The sequence below is a fragment of the Oryctolagus cuniculus genome, chromosome 14 (assembly GCF_964237555.1).
Source record: "Oryctolagus cuniculus chromosome 14, mOryCun1.1, whole genome shotgun sequence".
NCBI classification, from domain to species: domain Eukaryota; kingdom Metazoa; phylum Chordata; class Mammalia; order Lagomorpha; family Leporidae; genus Oryctolagus; species Oryctolagus cuniculus.
The window spans coordinates 40,635,509-40,659,433 of NC_091445.1; the positions used below are offsets into that span (position 1 = coordinate 40,635,509).

Consider the following 23,925-nt stretch of genomic DNA (forward strand, 5'->3'; position numbering starts at 1 on the left):
CATATACATGTACACACTCCTATGTAGTACATTTGCATCTTTCTTGAAAAAATAATTTCCCAAATAGCAGCTGCTTCCTTTTTATAAAGAGTCAGTTTTAACTGTAATTAATAAATTTGTGCAGTAAAAGCAGAAGAACAAATTACATGCCTTAAAGAACAATTCGGGGTACATTTCAAAATCAGACTTGGCAAAGTCTAACTATTCCTAAACTAGTGTAATTATCTTCAGAATAGCTCTGTCTACTTGGTTACACAATTACACTGTTACCTGATATGATTAATCTCAGGGAATAATACACTTTTGTCTGTAGGAGAAAAAATACTATTTTTCCAGGTACACTCACAACTTAGTCTCTATGTCCTATTTGTATCACACGTAGGCACAGATAGAGTAACCGATGCACGCTCACGTATTCATACAGATCAGAGGGATTCAGTGTGAGTGATGCAGACACTCCCAGAGAAAATGTGTTCACCATTCAGGTCACTCTATAATCACATTTTATAATTGCTCTCATTCATTCACAGCACTGCAGGGCAGCTTCCCTAAGTTGGGGACACGCCTGCAGAAGGCAGGATGGTCCACCACGCACCCCTGGTCCCCACCTGTTCCCTAGGAACCCCAATGCAGCAAAGGGCACCTACCTGGCTGAAGCTCTGGCCCCCAGCTCGAGCTTGTGTGCTGCGGGCTGGGAGCTGCGAAGGGGCTGTGTCACCCAGGGCCAGGGTCTGGTTGCTATGGTAGCTGGCCGGATACTGGAAAGACCCTTCAGGTTTGGAATTGAGCTGAAGTGCACTCTGGGAGAGTAGGCTGGGCCCTGCATTGAAAGTCATTTAGAGCAGTCAGTGACAGTCTCAGTGAAGCAGAAATGACATGTATTATTTATTGAGAGTAGCCCAGAATTATCACATGCACATGATTCCAGCCATCTACGCTTTGAATTCTGAGAAACAAAATGACCATATAATTCAACTCCAGCCGTTTCAAAGTTCTCAAAGGAGTAGATTTTTCAAATGATCTCATCCTGACCTACATAGAGACATCTCTTATGAGACAAATTAGTTAATCAGGGAGTTATTTTTGGATCTGACAATATCAGAACCATTTGAAATAATTTAAAACTCTACCTTCTGATGCACGTTGGTTGTGTTAATATAATCCTACCTCTTTCTTCACGATTTGGATGCTGAGACACTCAAAACCTTCCAATCAGTGACAAATTCTATTGTGTAAAGAGTGATGCAATATCTCCCTGCCAGAACAGTAGACAGGGTAGACGGTGTTTAAAATATTAATAGCTCATTTTACAATGTAGAATTCATCCTGATCTCATATAATCTCAGATGAATAGTAATATTTGCTATCACAGCAATACACATTAGGAGAACAAAAAGAAGACAGCGTTTTAAGATTGGTACTGCTAATATGGTGATATGATAAGTGATGGAGAAATGATAATCAGGTCTTGACCCTATAATTCAATTACACTTTGCTCATGAAACTGTGTCTTATTTTCTTACATTTCTATTTCAGTGGGATTCTTGCAAGCGTTTGCTCATTTTCTTTTTATGTATGTTTTCTTCAATCCAATTGAATACTCACTTTGGGGACAAGGAGAAGAGTGGAATTATATTTGATCGTATCCATTATGCATGTTTGAAAGGTAGTTGAGTAGGAAAAGTGTGAGGGGGCAAAACCTTGTTTAATGCAGATTTTCTCATATTTCTTTGTACAAGGCAGTTCTTTTTCGGTGGAAGGTAATCATGCACAGAGCCTATAGGATAACCACTGTGCCATCCGTGAGGTCCCCCTTGCTCCTAGCTCATACAGACTATGAGCATTTTCAAGTTCCTTTTTTCTTTCTTTTTAAGAATAGAATTTGACTTTATTTTTCAAATGAGGCCCTAGAGTCAATGTGAAAGGATCACTTTTGCATAAAATGTGTCCTCTTTTCAATAACATCTGTTCACATAATCTTGACTACGTACAACCTTCCCATTCTGAGTCTGTGATGGAGCAAAAAACCAAAACAGAACAAAAGAAACACTTGCCACTGGACATTGCATAATAAGTTGATTAATTAATATGGGTAATACTTGGTATTTTGGAATCTAAACTGGAAATATGTCATGGAAGGAAATAAGAGCATCACCATTCAGCCCTGTTTTCATCATGAAGGACATAACAAAAGTAAAATTGTAATTCTTTATCTTTTAATTAAAAAAGTCCCAAGAAAACAGTGTGCACTAGATGGTGAGGCTTTCAATGGCCTGCAAAGAGATCATTCAGTCTGCAGTGATGGTGCTCCAGGCCCAATCAGATACAAGATGTTGTGGCCAGGAGCTACAGAATGCCATTCGGGATGCTAGCATCATGTTCTGTCATTGTGATGCGAGGTCCAGACCATGGGCAAGCTGAGATACAGGAGAGTCTGTGGAATGAAGGTAGGGGGTGGGGTTGGGGGCAGTGGCAACCACACGGAGGAGGAGGAAGTAAGCACTGGGTGGACAGTGATGAATGGTGGCCAAGGGTTTCACCCTTGATCCTTTCTGAAGGTTGCAGCTACACAGAGGACGGTGAATGATGGTGGAAAGCCTTTCTGGGGTTTGTGGTCACCATTCTTCCCAGTGATGGGCAGCTTCCCACTAAGGCTGGCTTTGGCCATTTCTTTCTAGATAGTCCACCTGGACTCAGTGGTTGCATAGGTCATGCCTCCTTTCCATGATAATGTGTCTCAAGGGTAAGAAAGGTTAAGGCAGATACAACAGTATGTAGAACTTTGAAATGTCAATAGAATAAAGTAAAATCTTTAATTTCATATAAATAATTTGACATGATGCATAAAGGAAAATAGTTACAGGTCCTAATTATTTGTCTTTCAAAGACACTGTATAAATTGGCCCTGATGAACATTCCTGAGTATGTACTTTAGCGAAGGAAATAATTTTATATATTCAGAACAGCTTCAAACTATTATCTCTAGAAATCGACAAATGCTATCTGTACAGGATATTTAGGTGAAAATGTAAAGCCCTTTTCAAGAATTTAAATTAAAAATATGAATCATTTGCTCCTGAATTATATATCATGAAATAATCAACTCAGTTTATCTTTTATAGTCAGTCATACATTTGATCAATACTCAATGAAATCAAATTCAGATTCCCTATCTCATTACTTTGTTCAGACATCTCAAGCACTGAAAACGAGATGTGCTGTGACAAAGGTAATTGCCACACTAAGCAATGCATCATAATATCACAGCACTAACATGTCACCAGCAAGGACAAAGCAGGGTAGTAGCCAAAACCCTCCGTGCATTTTTAGAATTATTTTCTCCCTGCTCACTAGGTTTTAAAATGACAGTATTTAGTCATTCTAATTTTAGAGAGCACAAATATATGAAAATATGAAAAAGGTTACAATTATGACAGTTCTTAATTACTTTATAATGGAAGTAAAATGTATACATAACTAACTCTCCATTAGCTTTACTAACATTACTGTGCACTGGGGTTGAAAATACAAATTTGTCTAAGATTGAAGAAACACTTTCCGTTTGGGGCTTTCGATTATGATTTTTTTTCCTCCAGAAATTTCAACTTCATATCAAGTCTTGCTTGGGCTACAGGTCAAATTAGGGTGCAGTCCTGAGAACACAGCGTGTCTGAGCTGCAAGATGGATGTGATGAGGGAGGAAGGGGTGAGGACGAGGAGGAGTCTGGGCCCTGAAATTCCACCCAGGGTGATGGCATGTTCTCTTGAGCACTACCAATTGCTTGTGGAGAAAGCTGAACTATGTGCGACAGTGCATCTGTGTCCGTCTCGGTCCCAGAATGCAGAAGCCAGTTTGTGGTGCATGTGCTTTAAGGACACTAACCTGAATGGTCATGGTGCCTTCTTTAACCACTGTGGACCTCACCTATCATGGGAGAGGCCTCACAACTGAGGTCAGGAGTCTGCTCCATATGACTCAGCCCTGTGGGCTGGAAGAGAGGTGACATCATTTCTGATAAACTGATGACACTCAAGACAGTGTTCTGCCCTTGGCCTGATCTAAGCTCACTACTCCTAACTAGACAGAGGGAAGATACTCCATGGGAAGTATATGTCGCTCCCCGTCTTCGTGGAGGAATGACACAGGACCCTGCGCTGTTCTTTTGTCTGCTCGGCCCTCCCCGGGTTTGCTGCTGGTTCTTCCCGGGTTGGCTACCGTCCCTTCCACCTCCGTGGAAGGGCGGTTCCCCCTGCCACATTCCCCACTTCCGCGGCGGAGCGGCACACCGCTGGCCGGCTCTCTCGGGGGCTGCACAGGTGTTCCTTCAGATAGATGTTCCCTTTAGATGTTCCCAGTGCATGGTGTCTCTCTCCTCCTTTATAGTCCTCTTCCGCCAATCCCAACTCTGCTACCCACACGCCGAGTACGCTGCTCTCCTCCAATCAGGAGTAAGTCCTACAGTTTATTGGTTGAACTGGAGGCAGCTGTGTAGAAGCTGTTTTCTCCTCTCCCAGCGCCATATTGTGGGAAAGCAGATGCATAGAATAAGTCTTAATTCCAGTAACTTAGTCTAGTCCGAGTTGCTCCCAGTTGCTCCCCACAAGTATACAATTAGTCTTCTTAATTCTACAATGATTCATGAAGCAAAAGCCCTGAGTGCAACACCAACATCTCTATTTGCTTTCAAATGTACAAACTTATTAGAGATTCTGAAGCAACCTTTAAAGAAAATTTGTACTTGCATCTCTTTTATTATCCCTGGAAAGGTGAAATGAGGTATGTAAACCATCAGACAGCATCATACACTTGGTAATATGATGATGCAGTTTAGATCCTTGTCTTCACTTCCAAGTCCAGGAGTTGTTGGCTAACATGAAAGTCACATATACATCAGTATTTTAAGTTGAATAAATCTCCCTTAAATATAGGTCTCCTTGTTTCTAAGAGAAATCTTCATGCCTCAGATTATGGCATACCCTCAGTGCGTTGCTGCTGAGATTCCAGGTGCTGCCTACAATTAGTGGGACAAAGTCAACCTCAGTAGACGCAGAGGTCAAAATGATCCTTTTCTACATAAAGCCTGCTTTATATTTACATAACCAAAGATGAGGATGATGATGAAGATGGTGATGGTACCACCAGCTAACCTTCAGGGACTACTTCTTATCAGAGTCCAAGTACTGTCCTATTAAACTATTTGACTCTTGGCAACCCCCCATGGAGGAAGGACCTATCATCCCCACTCACATTAAGGGACCGGAGGAAGCCCCTGAGACCACAGAATGGTGGTGGGCTTGGGATGTGTGCACAGCAGGCTGGTGTCAGAGTGTGTTCTAACTGCACCTGCAACTTACTCTGTCCACAAATCTTAGTCTCTTCAAATGTAGCACCTCGTGAGATGATGGATGTCAATGTGCTTGGAAAAGTATGAACTGCTATCTGGATGCCAGGTGTTGTTGCTGTCTCATGATCGCATGATGTGGTCACATGGTATGATGATGCTACCTCCTGGCTTGGTTTGCTTGTCCTGAAAACCTTGTGACAGTTCTGGGTACTATCCCAGACCTCACTCCACATTTTCTTTCAACGTCATTTACAAAGGAGACATCCACAGCTTGGCTCATTAAAGTGGCCTGCTTGAAATAGAAAGCAAAACAAAACGAAAACAAAAACAACAAACCACAAAGCCCAGCATCAAGCTGAAAGATGAGGAATTAAAATATTTTGGGATTAACAGAAAGTTCTCCCCATATCCTCAGCCTGAAATTCTCTTGTTTATCAACCTCAAATTCATCCTCATATTTCGGGAGCTATTTAAATGTCATTTCCTCCTTGCAGCCTGCCTTGATGTCCAAGGGAAAATTAACCTACCCCACTATTGGTTCCTAAACACCCCAAATGGGCCAGATTCTGAGAAATTTTAACTGTTAAGCAGGGGAATATGCATGGTGTTACACAGTAACAGGTTATTAGGAAGGAAGAGAATAGGGTGAAAGCAGAGATTCTGGATTTTAAGATTTATTTTATATATTTGAAGGATAGTGTTACAGAGAGATAGCGGGAGAGACAGAGATTTATCTGCTGGTTCACTCCCTAGTAGCCCCAGTGACTAGGGCTGGGCCACAGCAAAGCCAGGAGCCAGGAGCTCCATCAGGTCTCCCATGTGGGGACAGAGGCTCAAAGACTCTGGTCATCTTCTGCTGCTTTCCCAGGTACATTAGCAGGGAGATGGATCAGAAGTGGACTAATTGGGACTTGAACCAGCCATATGGGATGCCAGCACTGCAGGCAGCAGCTTTACCCACTACACCACAGTGTCAGCCCTGATTCTCGATTTTTAACGTGATTGACAGTACAATGCTGTGTTTACAGGGAGGAGAGACCAAAGAGCAGGATTCCTCACACTGCAAAGCATACAAATCTGCAGTAATTAAGGAGGGTTGGGTGGCATTAGGGAGGGATAGAATGGTTCATAATAAAGAATTATTTGGGGACCAGAGTGGTGGCACAACAGGTAAAGCCACCACTTGAAATTCTGGCATCCCATATAAAGAGCATTGGCTGCTCCACCTCTGATCCAGCTCCCTACTAATGGACCTGGAAAGCAGCAGGGGTGGCCCAAGTACCCTGTCACCACTGTGGGAGACCAGGATGGAGCTGCAGGCTCCTTGCTTTTGCCTGGCTCAGCCACAGTCTTTGTGTCCATTTGAGAACTGAATCAGTAAACATAAGATCTCTCCCTTTCTCTTCCCCTCTGTGTGTCTCTCCTTCTCCCTGTCTCTCCCTCTCCCTCTCCCTGTCTCTCCCTCTCTTTTGGACACTCTGCCTTTTAAAGAAACAAATTTTTAGACAAATAATCATTTTAAATGAAAACTCACTGAGACCTGTGATTTAGTGACACATCTGTGTCTATTCACTGTAAGGTGATGTGCTGGTCTGCTAAGCCAAACATCTGTCTCAGAAAACAACAAATTAAATAAACCAGAGTAGAAAAGCTGAAGCTCTCATCCTGCAAAACTCCTATGTGAAGGCTGGGAAGGAGTGTGTGTATTAGGGATCAGTTTTTGGAGAAGATAGGTTTAATTTCTCAGAGTTAAGATGGTGGGAGTTTATGTATAGTTGTTAGAATGGGAAGCTGGCATGATTTTAATACCGGCTCTAACTGAACTAGACAAACTTAATCTTTCTCGGTGTGAAATAATTTCCAAGGTCTGATAAATAAATGCAAATGAAGTTTTAGGCACAGGTGTAGCTGTCAAGGTCATCAATAGTGGAAGGGAAAGTCACAAGAGCAAGATAGAATTCATACATTTAACTCCAAAGGATTAGTTTGCCATTAACAAGAAAGCATGAACAGAAAAAAGCTCGGGTCTTGAACATGTTTTGTGAGGCTGTTACTTCAGGTCAATCAAAAGAATTAAGCACACAAATTGAGACGGACAAGTTCAGGACTGGATACCTCACAGAGGCAGCTTTGTTTAAATCTGTGTTTGTCAAAAATCACAGAAACATTATTTACTCTTAGGCTACATTTACTCTTAACAATGATTTAAAGACACATTTTTATGTAGGTCATGAAAACAACCACACAGACACAAACACTGTGACTGGTGGAGAAGGGGAACTCATTTCTATACTCCCATATCTGGTGTTGGTGGAAGATTAAGCACAATTTGAATTAGAATTTTTTTACTTAGGGGCTGGCACTGTGGCGCAGTGGGTTAACGCCCTGGCCTGAAGCGCCAGCATCCCATATGGGTGCCAGTTCAAGTCCCAGCTGCTCCACTTCCAGCACAGCTCTCTGCTATGGCCTGGGAAAGCAGCAGAAGATGGCCCATGTCCTTGGGCCCCTGCACTCACGTGGGAGACCTGGAAGAATCTCCTGGCTCCTGGCTTCAGATCGGTGAAGCTCCAGCTGCTGGGGCCAATTGGGGAGTGAACCATCGGAAGGAAGACCTCTCTCTCTGTCTCTACCTCTCTCTCTCTCTCTGCCTCTCCTCTCTCTGTATAACTCTGACTTTCAAATTAAAAAAAAAGAATTATTTTACTTAAATGAGAGTAATTCTCAGAGCAACACTAAGTACAAAGAAAGGGAAATATTTTGATAGAAAATACTTGGTAAGAATAAAGGAACTGGGTGATGGAAATTATATAAAAAGGGCTTTTATAAATTATATAACCAATGAGAAAAATTCAAGTTTGTGAGATTATTGAGCTGACCTAGACACTAGTCACAGCTAACTGTAAATTCACTGTAAGAAAAAAACACTGACCTTGCTTCAGTGACTCTACTGGTCAGTGTCATTTATAGCACAAGTTGCTTCTTTGAGAATTCTGGAAGCTCTTGTCAACCTACACACTTAGGACAAGAGGTAGCGAGTGGTGATCACCTGGCGGTTCCTTCTAGTCTTCAGTAGTAACTGAAATACCTCGCGAGGAGGAGTTCATCCATGACATTCCCTGAAAGAGTAGTTCACTATTCTGCTGTTCCACAGATTAGCCAAGGCAAGACGCTCCAGGGGGCTGTTAGGCAAGGGAGGCTGCAGTTGATGTGGGGGTTCCACAGGCAGGGTGGCTTGAACTCCCACTCCTAGCCTTTTTTTTTTTTTTAAAGATTAACTTATTTATTTGAGAGGCAGAGTTACAGACAGACAGAGAGAAAGGTCTTCCATCCACTGGTTCACTTCCCAGTGGCTGCTATGACCAGAGCTGAGCCCATCCAAAGCCAGGAGCCAGGAGCTTCTTCTGGGTCTCCCAAGCACTTGGGGCATTTTCTACTGCTTTTCCAGGCCATAGCAGAGAGCCAGACCAGATGAAGAGTGGCAGGGACATGAACCAGCATCCATATGGGATGCCAGTGCCACAGACAGAGGCTTAGCCCGCTATGCCACAGTGCTGGCCCCATTCCTAGTTATCATCTGCAGAACATCTACGTCACTTAGCCAGTTGCTTTCCATGTGTATTCCTTTATGTGAAAATCAGAACTTTAATGGTGCCAGAAATATAAACGTACTCATTTAGTTTCTAAGCTGCTTTTGGATTCAACTGATTTTATTGGCCTAATTAGTAAGCTTTTTCAAATTTTACTATTATAGGTAGAACAATCCAAGATTGGCAAAGTGTTCATACTGTGCAATAACTCATTCAGTTTCAGACAATGAGCAAAATTACATTTATATCAAAACTAAACTTCAAATATATAACTAAAGGATTTTATTGTGCATGGGATATTATGTGTTATAATCACAGAATGGTATTTTTATAGCTCACTCCAGTTCCCAATTACTTCTTTATAAAGTTTTGTCTTTGGATGTTTTATCATTAAAAATTAATATAGCACCAAGAGAAGAAAAGCAGTACTTCTTTATAAATTGTCTCAAGAGGAGATTCACATTTCTCACTCTCCATAATTGTAAAAAGAAATACAAAATTAATACACATCAATTCTGAAGAAACCAAACCTATGATCTCAATCCAATGAAGGCTACAATTTATATATGGGATTAAACTGATTTAAAGAACAAATTGTAGGGGCCAGTGTTGTGTAGCGGGTAAAGTGACTGCTTGTGATGCTGGCATCCCATATGGGTTATTGGTTTGAGTCCTGGCTGCTCCACCTTTGATCCAGTTCCCTGCTAATGGCCTGGTTAAAGCAGCAGAAGGTGGCCAAAGTGTCTGGGTTCCTGACACCCTTGTGAGAAACCAGCTCTGGCCACTATGGCCATCTGGAAAGTGAACCAGTGGATGAAAGATCTCTCCCTCTCTCCTCTCTCTGTCTCTCCCTCTCTCTACATAACTCTGACTTTCATATAAATAAATAAATAAATCTTAAAAAAAATAAAAACAAGACCAAGTTGTTGATTTGCCCAACATCACAGACTCTCCCCCAGATTTCTGTATGGCTTGCATGTGCACTTCCTTCTGGCCTCCCATCCAACGTCATCCTCTCTTCCAGGGATTCCCAAACTTTCTGAAAAGTTATGGAGGTCCTCAAGAGCTTTCCCTGATATGGGCCATATATAATATTATTTATTGGAGATGTTTCAAAGAGGAGAATGCTCAGCACTTGTCCCTGAGCCATCAAAACAGCAAACCTATCCTATGTCACGAGCTTTCTGGAAAACCCCACTGGGGACCTTCACGGGAGAAAAGGCATGGAAAGGCATACGCTCTCACTATTTCCGGGAAGACACTGTGACTCTGAGAGTCTCCTGCTAGGGCCACAGGGACCTCCAGGACTTCCAAGCACACTGTGAGGAGCCCTGCTCCACAAGGGTTCTCTAAATGTTCACAGCAAAATGCAATGAAAAGATAATTATTTTGGTTTAAAAACTTTTAGAAATCCATGTATAGTTGTTTTATGACATGCATTTTCATGAATGTTTTTAAAAGCCATGTGTGCATGGATGCACTCATCCCCTAACCCTGGCAGCCTGACTCCAATGTTCCTTAGGCCATTATCTACCTGACCTTCCAAGATGCACAGAGTCGATTCCAGCCTTTCTTGTTAGTGTGCAAATGGCATGAGGCGAGATACTGACTGCCAATAAATGCTTATTCTGAACACTTAACAGAAGGAATGCCAGTATCACCCACCCGTGCCTACAGTGATATACTAAAACCCAGGTCAGTAATTCATTCAGTGACTGTAATGTTTTAGTATTTAGGGGGCATCTCCTGGAGACCACCCCTCTTCCACAGCCTCCCAGGGGAAAGGCTACTTGTTCTACAGCTTTTTTCTAGGGACTCTGAGGTGGTGGCTGCTTTTTACTCCTGCACTGCCTGCTCTGCTACTGCCCACACTTTGACCAGCTTGACTTTCATCCTCCTATCTGTGCTTTGGGCATCTGTGGTGCCTTGACAATTTCAAAACCAGGAACTTCCAGCCAGGCTCGCACTTTGCTTGATCCCAGAAGACATGGCTAACCCAGGTGAGAGCGGTGTGTTTAATGAGAAATCTGAAATTTTCTCCGGCTTAGGAAATGACAAGGACCTTTTCCTACATGTCACCTTTGTCTCTTCCTTCCATTTGAAGGTTTCCCTCTGAGCTAGTGACCACTTTGGAAAGACACAAACTGCTTCTTAAACATCTATGTGGTGCAGGGAAACCTCCGTGGGATCTAAGTAAAGGGAAGATAATCGAAGCTTTCTAGAGGGTTCTGTTTCTTCCCGGGATCCACCTGTTTTCCCTCTGCCTCTGCTCACACTTTCTATCTGTGCCGAGGCTCTTCCTGCCGCCCCACTCCACACACCAAGGGTATTGAGAGAAGTGAGAGTAAGTGAATCTTGAAAGAAATCAAGGCGATGCAGCCAACAGCTTCAGACCTGGATGCTGCGACACACTTCCGGGAAGGAGGTGGTCCTGGCTGTGTTTTAAGAACTTGGACCAAACAGGATATGATGAAGCGATTTCACAGGGAACAAGCGATCTGAGATGAGCTCAGCTAACTTAAAGCGATGCTTTTTCAAGAAGTGGGTTCTCCAGATGTCAGGCCACAGGCCCTGGCCACTGGTGGAGACAGGAAGGAGTGGGCTTTCAATTCAGGTCTCTGCCTCTGCCCAGGGTTCATGGCCCTGGTGTCTACTATAACATAAAACATAGCAAACAAATGAGCTCTTGTGTTCTGAGCCAATGAAGTTAATGCTTTTGTCATTTTGATTCATGTAATTTTTCTGAAAACCTTACACCCTAGACTGCTTCTGCTTCCTTGTGTGCCATGCTCACCAGGAATTACAAGATCATTCACTTCAGAACGATGCCTCTCACCTTTATGATTATTGTTGTTGCATAAAAATATATGGGATTACCTTTTATAGCATTTTAATTACCTGATCTGTCAAAGATTCTCTTGTGAATTAAGGATATTCACAGTCATTAAATGAAATGATGCGCTGTAAATCAACAGTGAATAATATATTCACCTCTGACAAACTACATATGATTATTCTATTTGGATTCTGCCTGCTCCGAATGCTAATCCACATGCTTGAGAACTGATACTTAAACACATTCTGATTTGAAAACTCAGAGTCTGATGACATGCTTTTTCACTACAATATTCAGCCTACATTAGGCCCTAAGGTTTTCTTCCCACTGAAGAACATATTTTTCTAGAAAAGGGTTGAATATTAATTCTTAATATGCTACAGAGATAATTACTATTTGAAAATACAATATTTAAGATAAGCCGTTTTTTTCTAAGCTGCCCTTTCTATTTCCAATTTTGATGACAGTATGTTTGTTAATGACTGCCCAAAGTACAATCAACCTTTTCTCTGCTTGTATCTCCAAGGAAGTATGGACTAATAAAGGACATGGTGCATTCTGGCCACGCTAGGCATCACGTGAGGAGCTAATGGCCCCGACCTCCCGACAGCAAACAGCTTTTTGCTGCGGTTGTTGCATTCTGTTTTGTCCCAGTAAAGCAAGAACAATCTCTGAAGCAATTCTCCCCGTGACTCAGTGACACATATTTGTTAGAATCCAAACAACACAGTCGGCAGTCTCAAGTAAGTGGTGGATGGCAAAGGTTGTACAAACGATTTACATACTGTTTAGGATAGCACTTTAAAAAGCATCCAAAATGCCAGAACACACGGATAGCTACACAACAGTTACTGCTTGCTTTAGGGTCAGGAAGACAGGGTCACTAGAATTCAAATTTTGTTTCAATGAGCCCTTGGATGAAAAATAGGAAAAGCTTTTAACTGCAACAAATTAAGTGGTTGAGATTGCTTTGCATTTTAGTTATTTTCAGGCTGGATTTAAACTTATTTAACATTATTTTAGTCCCTTCTGAGTTGGTATTAAGAGGCTGGTTCTCAAAGGCAGAGTGCCAGGTTCAATTTAGCACTAGCTAATTCATTGCTATTCTAGCTGATTGAATAATCACAAGGGACTTTCCCTAATGAGGTGAAATGTGTCAAAGAGTCACTACCTATCTATTTGCTATGTTGCTACTCCAAGGACATACATACGGTCAATTGTTCTATTATTTAGTAGGCTGTGGTGTTGATTATCCCCTGCCCATGCCCCCCACAGACTGGCTCTTTGGCTTCTGGCTGGGGCAATCCCCTGCTGTGTCCAAGCTGTTGAACTGGGCTAGGGGTTTCTCAATTTCCCTGCAAGTCTCAGGGTGGTGAGGGCTTCTTTCTGTGTGTTCCCATCCCCTGTCTACCCCACCATGCACTGTTTGCTCCCTTAATCCTACCCACTGCTTTGTAAATAAGTCCCATCATTAAATTCCCTTCAGGTAAACTCTGAGTAGAACCTTTATTCCTCCTGCACCCTACCCATATACAGGAGCCTCCTAAACCTTGAATTAGCAGAATGGATGCCCTAAGTGATCCTTATCTATCCAGCACTTAAACATTATCTACCAAAAATTTACTCAGTGACTTCAATGTTAATGGGAACCTGAAATGTTAAAATGAGATGTTTCTTAAGGAACAAATCTGTATTTCACTATGGTGCACGGTCCTTTGGCACAAAATTTGGGGGTGATATTTTGATCACTTGCTTTTTGTTTTATTTCTTTTCCTTTCTTCAAACCAGGGTGCAGGAGCTTACAGAAATAATAATCAACTAATATCTTAGGCATTTTCAAAAAGATAATTCAGAATATATAATAAAATGAAGTGATTAACCTTTCTAAAAAATAAAAATTTAGCAGTTATCAAACATTTGTAAAAAAATCCTACTAGAGTATTTAATTTACCTATAATAAAGATACACTATTTGCTGGTGACTTTTGAATACATGTTGCAGGTAAACAAAAGTAAATACCAAAAATCCGTTCCATTTGTCTTAGGTGTAACAGTTTCTGAACAAAGAAAGCTTGCTTTTATCATTTGTTCTACAGTTTTAAAAAAATTTCTATTTATTTTATGCATTTATCTCTTCTAGCACTTAATTATCTCTTCTACTATTTTATTTGACAGTACCTTCTCTTGCATTGCTTTTATCATTTTCATCTTCCTAGTTCTTTTTTTAAAAAATTTATTTAAGTTCTTTAAAGATTTATCAAAAATAAATGCAACATGTCTTCATTTTGTCTGTTTTTAAAATAAAGATTTCCTCTGAATACACTTTTAATCATAGAATGTTTCTGCTTTATTTGCCTTATGTAAGTAATTTTGTTTTTGCTTCCATTATTATTCAGTAGATAACCAGCATGTTTCTTAGTTTAATCTGATCACATTTTTGCTTATTATTTTATTGACTCTTATTTTTGTGGATTTTGCCTATGTATCTTCCAGTATCCTATCAATTTTTCTAAGTTTCCCTTGGATATACATAATAAATGTATGCTATCTTTCAATGTATAAAATCTGAAAATTTATTTAATACTTTCACTTGTTAGTTTTTTATTCCAACTTTTAGTGTTTTTTTTTCTCCTAGTATTCTATTGGAGTAATGTGCACTGACGTGTCTACAATAATATTTTCCATAAATTTCTATATTTTTAATGTTTTGGGTTAATACTCATAACAGATGTTATGCTGTTTGGTGCATACATGTTCATTTATCTTTTGTGTGAGTTGATTATGTCTGTATAAGTTAGTTTCACTCGAGGACGCTCATCAGTGCTTCTGTACTAAATTCTACTTGATTTCATATTATTCATCTAATCCGACACTTTGAATTCATTGTATTTGCTGGCGTGACTCTGTCTAATTTCAGCTTTTATTTCATTAAGTGTGACTCTATAAAATATCACATAACTGTTTTATCTTTACTAGAAATTTTAATGCTTATTCTTTGTAGTGAAAAATTCAGTGTGTTTACTGTAATTAAACTTATATACTTGAATTACCCTTTATAATAATTGCTTATGCCTTACGTGACTCTTGCATTCTCTTTTCTGTACCTTCCATTTATTATAGGTTACCCTTTGTCATAAACTAACAATCAATTATGTTATTCTGTTATTTTATGAAAGGTGAGATATTCACCATCATGCCCCTTTTCTTGCAAGATACATTACTCCATTTCTACATGTGTTTCAAACATTAAAGGCATTGTAGCTACAATTACCCCTACAAGAGAAACATATTTAATGAGTCTGAGGGAGAACAGGTAACAATGTGCTTTTAAAAATATGAAATAATGAGAACAAGCATAATATCAACCATATAATTTATTTAAAAATTAAGGGGATGCATATGGGTGTAAATAAATCTTAATATTCATAATGATGTTATCTTAGGAGTAGTGGTATTAGAAAATTAGAGAAAATTAGCTAATACAAAAAGTAAATGGTTTTCAAGATAAATATGCTATCTTGTTCTTATGTCTTCCTTTTCTATGACAAACTTTAATAGGCATTGGAGGAAATTTTATTTTTTTAAGTTAAGGGATAAAATGCTTCAACAACTTTGAATATAAAATTACTAGGGTAATGTATGTTTTACTGATTTAATTTTTACCTTTTGTGAGATTTCATTAAAGTAAGTCCAGAGAATTTTATGATTTATTAAAAAGAGGCACATTTCAAGTCCTAACAGTCTGTATTAATAAGTTTCAACCACTCTTGTTGAAAAATATATAAATGGAGATAAAGAAATATTTAAATATTCTATTGGAATCCATACAATAAGTCAAAGTTAAATACAGAAATGTAAGTAGTGAGGCTGGCACTGTGGCATAGCAGGTTAATTCACTGCCTGCAGCAGTGCTGGAATCCTATATGGACGCTGGTTAGAGTCCCAGCTGTTCTACTTCCAATCCAGTTCCCTGTTAATGTGCTTGGGGAAGCAGTGGAGGATGACTCAAGTTCTAGGGATCCGGCACCCATGTGGGAGAACCAGAAGAAGCTCCTGGCTCCTGGCTTAGGTTTGGCACAGCTCCAGCAGTTGTGGCCATTTGGGGAGTGAACCAGTGGATGGAAGATCTCTCTCTGTCTGTCTCTCCCTCTCTCTCTCTCTCTCTGTACTCTGCATTTCAAATAAAATAAACAAATTTTTTTTAAAAAAGAAATGTAACAATTGCATATTACTTTAGTATAATACTAAATAGTTAATATTGTCTGTATTACATTGTTTTTTTCTATTTTGTTATGTAAATGCTGTTTTTTAAGATCTCTACTCACAGTGATCTGTATAAATAAGGCATTTATAGTTAATTTTAAAGCAAACTTTTTGTTTACTGAACAAACAAATGATGCATTTGTAAAGTGTGCTAGCCTTGGTGCTGAAAAGGGTATCAGAGCATTGGTGAGCATCACAGGTGTATCAGTAATTGGTGACAAGTCTAGATGTTAACTACTGACTTAAGAGAGTTCATCATCCAACGTCAGTTGGGTGGGGTAAGGTATGAACAGAGTCATTGAAAGTGGAGTGAAATGGATAAAGCAAGTACAAAAATAACCTTAAGTCCTAATTAGTTATGGTACATGATATTGATTATATTGGAAAAATAATGACATAATACTCCTACATTTTAACTGTCTTCAAGTGTAATTGCTGCTTAACTCACTTTCACTTGTGGAATAATCCTGTGGGTCCAATATTCCTGATTCCTGCAGTGATCTAATACATGAGTCCACCAGTTCAAGACCTGTTGTAAGTTCATCTTCGATATCTTTTTGACCATCTGAAATAAAATATTTTAAAGTGATAAACAAACATAAGATATGTTAATGTTAAAGCTTTAGGTCATCATTTAACCATAAAAATTATTCTAACAAATGTATGATCTCTATGGAGTTTTTATTTGATATCACATTGCAACCCTTCACAATCAAGCATTCAAACCAAGGTCAGTCAATTCCATGCATCCTTGAAGAATATAAAATTACTCAAGAACTCGCCATAAGTTATGAGCTATCATATCAACTTCATTTAACCTTTACCCTGTGTCATATTTCTTTTCCTATTCACTGTTATAAGTCTCTTCCTAAAGGTTGTAAGAAAATTAATCAGTGGAATATATATAGAAGTGCAAGTGTTCATCAAAAAGCTATACTTTACCTTGTGACTGCCAATGAAACTGCTCTTCTGCTGAACTGTAAAAAAGAGAATACACAGATATAATTCATTGATTAGAAAATAAAGTATCCTAGATTATAAGACACAAAGGCACATTAGAGTAGTAGTGCTGGCTCACTGGCACTTCCTTTATTTCCTCACTGATAAAAGGGATCCAATTTTGATATAATCTCAATTTTCATCCACTTATTGTACATTTTTTTGATCCAATGGGATTAGTGCAATGTAAATGGACAATGTTCAGTAGTTTTCACAACACCATCTCATTTTTTGCAAAGCCCAACACATTAGACACATTCCTTACAATAGCTTCTCTGTATATGCAGTTTTTACCCAATTTTAATTATTTTAAAATATAAGTCTGACTTTTAAAGTTAAAATACTTTACTACCAACTGATTATAATTATAAAATTATCACTTCACAATACATCATGTGAGATGATCTAGGCCAAAAGAATTGTTCATATACATGTTATATCAGACACTGTACAGAGTGGATCCATGTAAGTTATATAGCCCTATTTTGAATGACTTTTTATATTTGAAATATATAAATAAATGTAACACTTCTAAACATGAACGACTCTTTCACTGGTATGTGAACTCTTCCTACATGCTCCTTTTTATATGTCAAAATTGGTGAGAAAACTAGAAGTCAATTATTGACAGACATCATTTTGAGAACGATTTTCTACTCTTATTTCAGTAGATCTTTTACTCTGATCAAGCGGCTTCTATGAATAGCTCATCAGTTTCTCAACGGTAAGTGGATTTTGGATCTTTAATCTGTCCCTTAGAGGTAGCTTCTGAATACATTTGCAGAGGGAAAAAGGGGAATTGTGGTATAAATCAATGTTCAGAAGAGCCATGATTGATGTAAATGAATACAAGAGTAGTCCCTTAGAGACAGATGCCTTTTATTGAATGCCTTTCTCTTGAGCCAATCCATATGCACATGCTGGAAAATGGTTTTATGCAATGATGAGAGCTACAGACAGAATGGATACATGAAATGATAACATTACAAATTCAGCCCAATGCAACTCTTTCTTGTATCACAAAGATGGGACATTATATTAAAGTAGAATCCAACTACAAAGTTTAACCCTTGAAATACAAATGCAACCCTACAAACAGGTTTTTGAAACTTGCAGGCCAAGTTCACTTAGTAAGAGGCATTTATTACAAGGCAGTCTCATCTTAAAATTCAAGAATCACCACAGTGAGTCAGGACCATAGTCATTCTGCTTTATCATCTACGAAAGCCATTAGTCATTATTTTTCAAGGATGTGACTACCGAATTCCAGTGCTTAATGATCAATTCCATTGGCCATTTGTAAAAGCTGGTCTAGAACCTAGGAATATCAAGTCTGAGCAACTCCAAATGCTTACTTGCGTCAGAATCACCCACAACACTTCTTAAATATATGTGTTAGGTCCCAGAACCCTAGACAATCAGAAAGTCTATGGGTTAGGCTGGGAATCTGCATTGTGAAATAAGCTTCCATGGTAATCCTTATGTGTTTCTAACTTTGAAAATAAGTAACTATTTTCATTTCCTTAATGATCACTACGAATTTAGAGCTCCTGGAAAACCTCTCAAGGTGGTATACTATTCAAAGTGTTACATTCGATGGATTTGGAATACTTTCATATCTGTAGATGGTTGAATGGCGATTCCCCTCTGCCAAAAGCAAAGTCCACATTAAAACCCTGAAATCTGTGAATGGTAACTTATTTGAAAGAAGGGTTTCATGCAGATGTAAACAGATTAACGTTCTTCAGAGATCAACCTGGACCATCTGGCTGGGCCCTAAATTAAAGATAAATATCCTTATAAGAAACTCCAGTGGAGACACACATACTCAGAGGAGGCCACGTAAAGGCAGAGTCTGAGATTAGAGTGATTCAGCCACAAGCCAAGGGATGCCTGGAGCCATCAGACTCCAGAGTTAAGGAAATGACCGCTCCCTGAGCCTCCATAGAGAACACGGCTCTGCTAACACCTTGTTATTGAACTGCTGGTCTCCAAAGCCGTGACAGACAAAATTTCTATTATGTAAGGCCAGTTGTGGTAATCTGTTATGGCAGCCTCAGGGTACTGATACAGTAATTTTTTTCTGATACATAAAGAATGCTCATGTTACATCCTTCAGGATTTCCTACCATCTCTATACTATTACATTCCTTTACCAGAATAGCCATTAAGTAAGTCTATACTGTATGCCAGGATCTTGCTAACTCAGAGCAACCATAAATGTCTCTCTTTTTATAGATAGATAATAATAGACTTAGTGATTTCAATAACTTGATCACACAGCTAACAAGGAACTCAGCAGAAATTTAAACTAATCTTACTGCAAAGTTCAAACTTTTCATTCACAACCCAAAGTCCGGCAAGGAAATTCACTCAAGCTATCACCCATCTAAAGCAGAAGGAATGAGAGTCAGTGGAATCTATTTCCAGGGCTCACCCAAGTCCTGCTCTCCTCTCCTTACAGGCACACCAAGGACCAAGCTGCCCAAGGAAAACCTGTGAGAGGAAATGCCAAATGCCACTTCCCGTGCAAGCACAGAAGGGCCGATGTGAAGTCTACAGCTCTCTCAAGTCCCAGGTTGAGATGGGTCCCTGAATAGCCATGTGTACTGTATACATGGGCCAGCCCACAGGAAACAGAGTGCAAAAAGAAATAAACCATTGTGTGGAAATCTGAAATTGGAGGGATATTGATTGTGTGGAATGGCACACTGACCAATACAGAAATTTTCCATCATTTGTGTTCAGATGGCATTTGTTGCTCTCTGCCCTCCATGCCCACAAAACAAAGCTGGAAGACAATGTCCTGGGCAATGCTAACGCAAATAAGACCATGTCAGAGCTTTCCATCATCCGCTGGGATTTGTCTGCTCATCTACAACATTGGGTAGTTTTATGTGTAGGACTACAAATCATACTATTGTATAACATCTATTTTTCTGTTCATTTCTTTCAAAAAGTGCTTCAATTTTATGATGCAACAGAAATAAGAAGAAACTATTATTTTATTAAAATGGAAAAAACTACCATTGGCAGTGAACATAAAGCTACCTGCTCTAAGAGGCACCTTCCTTTTGGGCAAACAAAAGGCATTAATCACTTCAACGCCTTTCCTGATTCCTTTAGCACAGTTAAAATGCATTAAAAGTATGACTGATCACAGAGAATAGAAGTCCCAAGAGAAAGCTGGTTTAGATTTTTATTTCCTTTAAGTGCACACTTACTCTCTCTACTAAGGGAGAGAGAGTACCTACTCTACACAATTGCATATTTTATGCATTGATTCCTTCTTTAAAAATTGCTCAAAGGTAGATGATTTTTAAAACACAAACGATTTATTTATTCAATAAACATGGATTATGCTTCTGAGATACTTTCATATTAGGTATTTAGGAATTACCTGTGGTGAATCTTCTCTGTATTACATAATTCAATTTACTATAATAGAAAAATCATTTTTGAAGCCATTGTAACTTAAATGCAGCTCACTTTCAGGAAATGTTTGATTTCATTGCTGAGATGCTATTCTCCAAAACACAAATCACCCCTAAATAATCAAAATTAGAAAAGATGTAGTGTGATGTAGATCAGTTCACACATAAACATACCTATGTATGAGTTCCATAATCCAGTAACTATCAGAAAAATGCAAAGACTACTGTAAGTAATATTTAACCTTTAAACATATGCAGATACCAATGATGCTAGGATTTTAAAGGCAATATATCAAAAAACAAAAATCCTGATAACACATGACTCTAACTTTGTACTAGGTAATATTCTGATTGAAGGTTGAACTTCAGGACAAAAACCTTTGAGAGAAGTAATATATCCTCATTTTACAGGTAGTGACATTGAGATTAGCAGATGCTAAGGAGTTAGTGCAGATCCTATGGTCAGGAAAGAGTAAAGCCAGGGTAATGAACTTGGGCTTCCAGTTCCAGAGTTCACTGTTCTAGTCACAGATTTGGCTTGCATCAAGATTAAATCCCAGTATGAACAAAGCTGAAAAACAAGCCATTTTCTGCAGTGTATAAACTTATTAAAGGTGAGTTTCCGGGACATACAGTAAGGTCTGACAAGTCAATAAGACACTGATTTAAAAATCAAATGGGTATGGATGCTTCAAAGTGGAAGAAAACTAAAACATATGACGCCCCCTTCCCTGCACTTGTTAAAATAACTGGAGGGACAAAATTAAAATATAGTTTCCCACTTTATTTCACATTGTCAAATAATTTGAACATCTGATTGGTTTAAGTGTTGGGGAAGAGATGGAGAAATAGCTCTCACATATTTTAGGTGGGAGAGTAAATTAGTGAAATACTTGGGCAAGCTATGAGGCAATATCTTACACACATAGATGTTCAATTACCCAGCAGTTCTGCTTCTAGGTAGACACTCCAGGTAAACCCTTGCACCTGGGGCCCAGGACACTTGTCCAAAATTATATTTTACTAGTAGTAAAATAATGAAATAACCTAGGTATCTAGCAATAGGAAATGAAGAAACATAATAATAAAATTGCATGCTACATGTGACATATATACAAAATAAACACTATTCAGCACAAAAATAGATTATTCATATATATGTTGTTCTCAAAAACAAAACATACAGTAAAAAACACAAGTTGCACATAAGTATGCATCGTAAGTTCTCAACACATTTTAATAATATGTACTAAGTATTATTATCTATAGACTTACACATGCACACACACTACACACATGCCTGAACACACATGCATGAAATGAGACAGAGGGAGTATAAATGTGTGGATGTAAAAGACAGTAAGTTGATGACAGATATGGCCTCCAGGGCAAGCAGGCAGAAGTGACTCTGGGAAGAGGAGAAGGGGAACTTCACTTTTATCTCTAATGCTTTATTTGAGGAAAACGGACAAAACAATCCTTCAGGTAGCAGAATGAAATATTAGCACTACTTTTAAAACATCTTTGATACTTGGAATAGGGAACAAACCCCACAACTTTTCCAACAACATGCTTTCCTAAATGCTTATAGAAGTCCTTCTGAATCCATAATATTCCCATCACTGTAGAATCACTCATAGTTGAAACTTAACTCATGCCAACTAATTCTGAAATATATACGTACAAATAATTGAGGCAAATAACATTTAGAGATATAATTATTTCTCTCCATTTTACACATGAGAAAAATGAAAGCATCACTTTTGCAATGTTCCAAGTGCAATATAGGTTGAACAATTTACAGCAATTGCCCAATAACTTTTCAGTTTGGAGAGCTTGAATTGGGTGGGAGGTGGGAATTAGTCCACACCAAAGAATCACCTTGACAAGTGATTTCCTCCCTCACCATTTCCAGCATGATAATGTACTGACCCACCTGTGGGCCATTTCATATAATATAAATGTAAATATAAATATAAATATAAATATAAATATAAATATAAATATAAATATATATAAGCTCAGGGGGTTTTCTTAATATCAGGAAAAAACACAAACAAACCCTTACTACTGATACTCTGTGAGAAACTTGCTCAAATACATTTTCTTATTCAACTTTTGGAAGCCCAAGGCATCAATCCTAAAGCATATCATGTAACATATTGTTCACAATATCTTTCTTTTTTAAAAAGATTTACTTATTTGTAAGGAAGCTTATGGGGGGTGGAGAGAGAGGATAAAAAGGGAATATCTTTCATACACTGGTTTACTTTCAAATGGCTGCAATGAACAGGGATGGGCCAGGCCAAAGCCAGGAGCCAAGAGCTTCTTCTAGGTCTCCCATACGGTTCCACGGACCCAAGCACCTGAGTCATTTTCCACTGCTTTCTTAGGCCATTAGCAAGGAGCTGGATCAGAAGATGAGCAGCCAGGACACAAAGTGGTGCTGTCTGGGATGTCAGCAGTGCAGACTGCAACTTAATCTACTATGCCACAGCATCGGTCCCAACTCACAATAGCTTTCAAAATGAAATAAAGGTATAGAACTGTGAGTTCCTGATAGCTTGCTTTCAAGTTAAGTGAAATACCTAACACCTAAGCCAGAGAAACTATTGGGAAATGAATTGCTTCAAAGCTGACATGTGATCCTAGCCTACAGGAACAAAGATACTTATACTGAGGATACCCAGACAGTCCAACCTTATATTCTGACAAAAAGTACATTTTACTGTATAGTTTGGCATGCAGCACCTTACAAGAATTGGCACTGTTGCCAAATAAAATGATCATAGTCAGAGGTCTCAAGTACCGTGGGAATGTAACATGCTTAGTAAAAATGGTGAGATCACTCCCCATGCAGCTTTGCTTTTTCCGAGAAGGTCACTGTCGCCCTTCTCGGAAGTGCACTGTATCCAACACTCAGTAGTCTGTGGTGGTGAGTAATGCTGCTTCACCTAGGACTTCTGTCCAACTCATTTCCCCTTCATCTGCTGCCCCGTGGCCCCCAATGCTTGTCTGGGATTCCAAAAAGAATGTCAGAATATCTCCAGCCTATAATTAAAACAGCTCTCTTCCTCTCTTAGATCACATTCATTTTAATTTAAGTATTTCTATGAAACTGTAATTTTACAGATTTTACAAACATTTTCAACTGGCTGTAGTGGATAGCTACAGCATCAAAAATCTCCTGAACTAAGAACTCTGGAGCCAGACTCCCTGGGTCTGGAGTCCAGCTGAAATGACTTTCTTTTCTTTCTTTTCTTTTCTTTTCTTTCTTTCTTTCTTTCTTTCTTTCTTTCTTTCTTTCTTTCTTTCTTTCTTTCTTTCTTTCTTTCTTTCTTTCTTTCTTTCTCTTTCTTTCTTTCTTTCTTTCTTTCTTTCTTTCTTTCTTTCTTTCTTTCTTTCTTTCTTTCTTTTAAGATTTATGTATTTATTTGAAAGGCAGAGTTACAGAGAGAGAGA

General features: G+C 38.9%; 1 protein-coding gene and 1 long non-coding RNA gene across 8 annotated transcripts in view; one reads left to right on the forward strand and one right to left on the reverse strand.

Annotated features, from left to right (window-relative positions):
• Window positions 1–23,925, reverse strand: part of CTNND2 (catenin delta 2) — a 982,006-nt gene that overhangs the window by 432,982 nt on the left and 525,099 nt on the right. For all 7 annotated transcript variants that reach the window (XM_070056591.1, XM_070056587.1, XM_070056589.1 and 4 more), the window contains 3 exons: window positions 16,973–17,007; window positions 16,479–16,595; window positions 648–820 (listed from right to left, as the gene is read on the reverse strand). In XM_070056591.1, the coding sequence (XP_069912692.1) occupies window positions 648–820; window positions 16,479–16,595; window positions 16,973–17,007 (325 nt within the window). The remainder of the gene's footprint in view (window positions 1–647; window positions 821–16,478; window positions 16,596–16,972; window positions 17,008–23,925) is intronic.
• On the forward strand, window positions 2,383–19,701 carry LOC127492844 (uncharacterized). The gene is made up of 5 exons (XR_007922647.2): window positions 2,383–2,447; window positions 12,295–12,511; window positions 16,458–16,564; window positions 17,698–17,753; window positions 19,494–19,701. It is a non-coding gene; the product is annotated as an uncharacterized lncRNA (long non-coding RNA).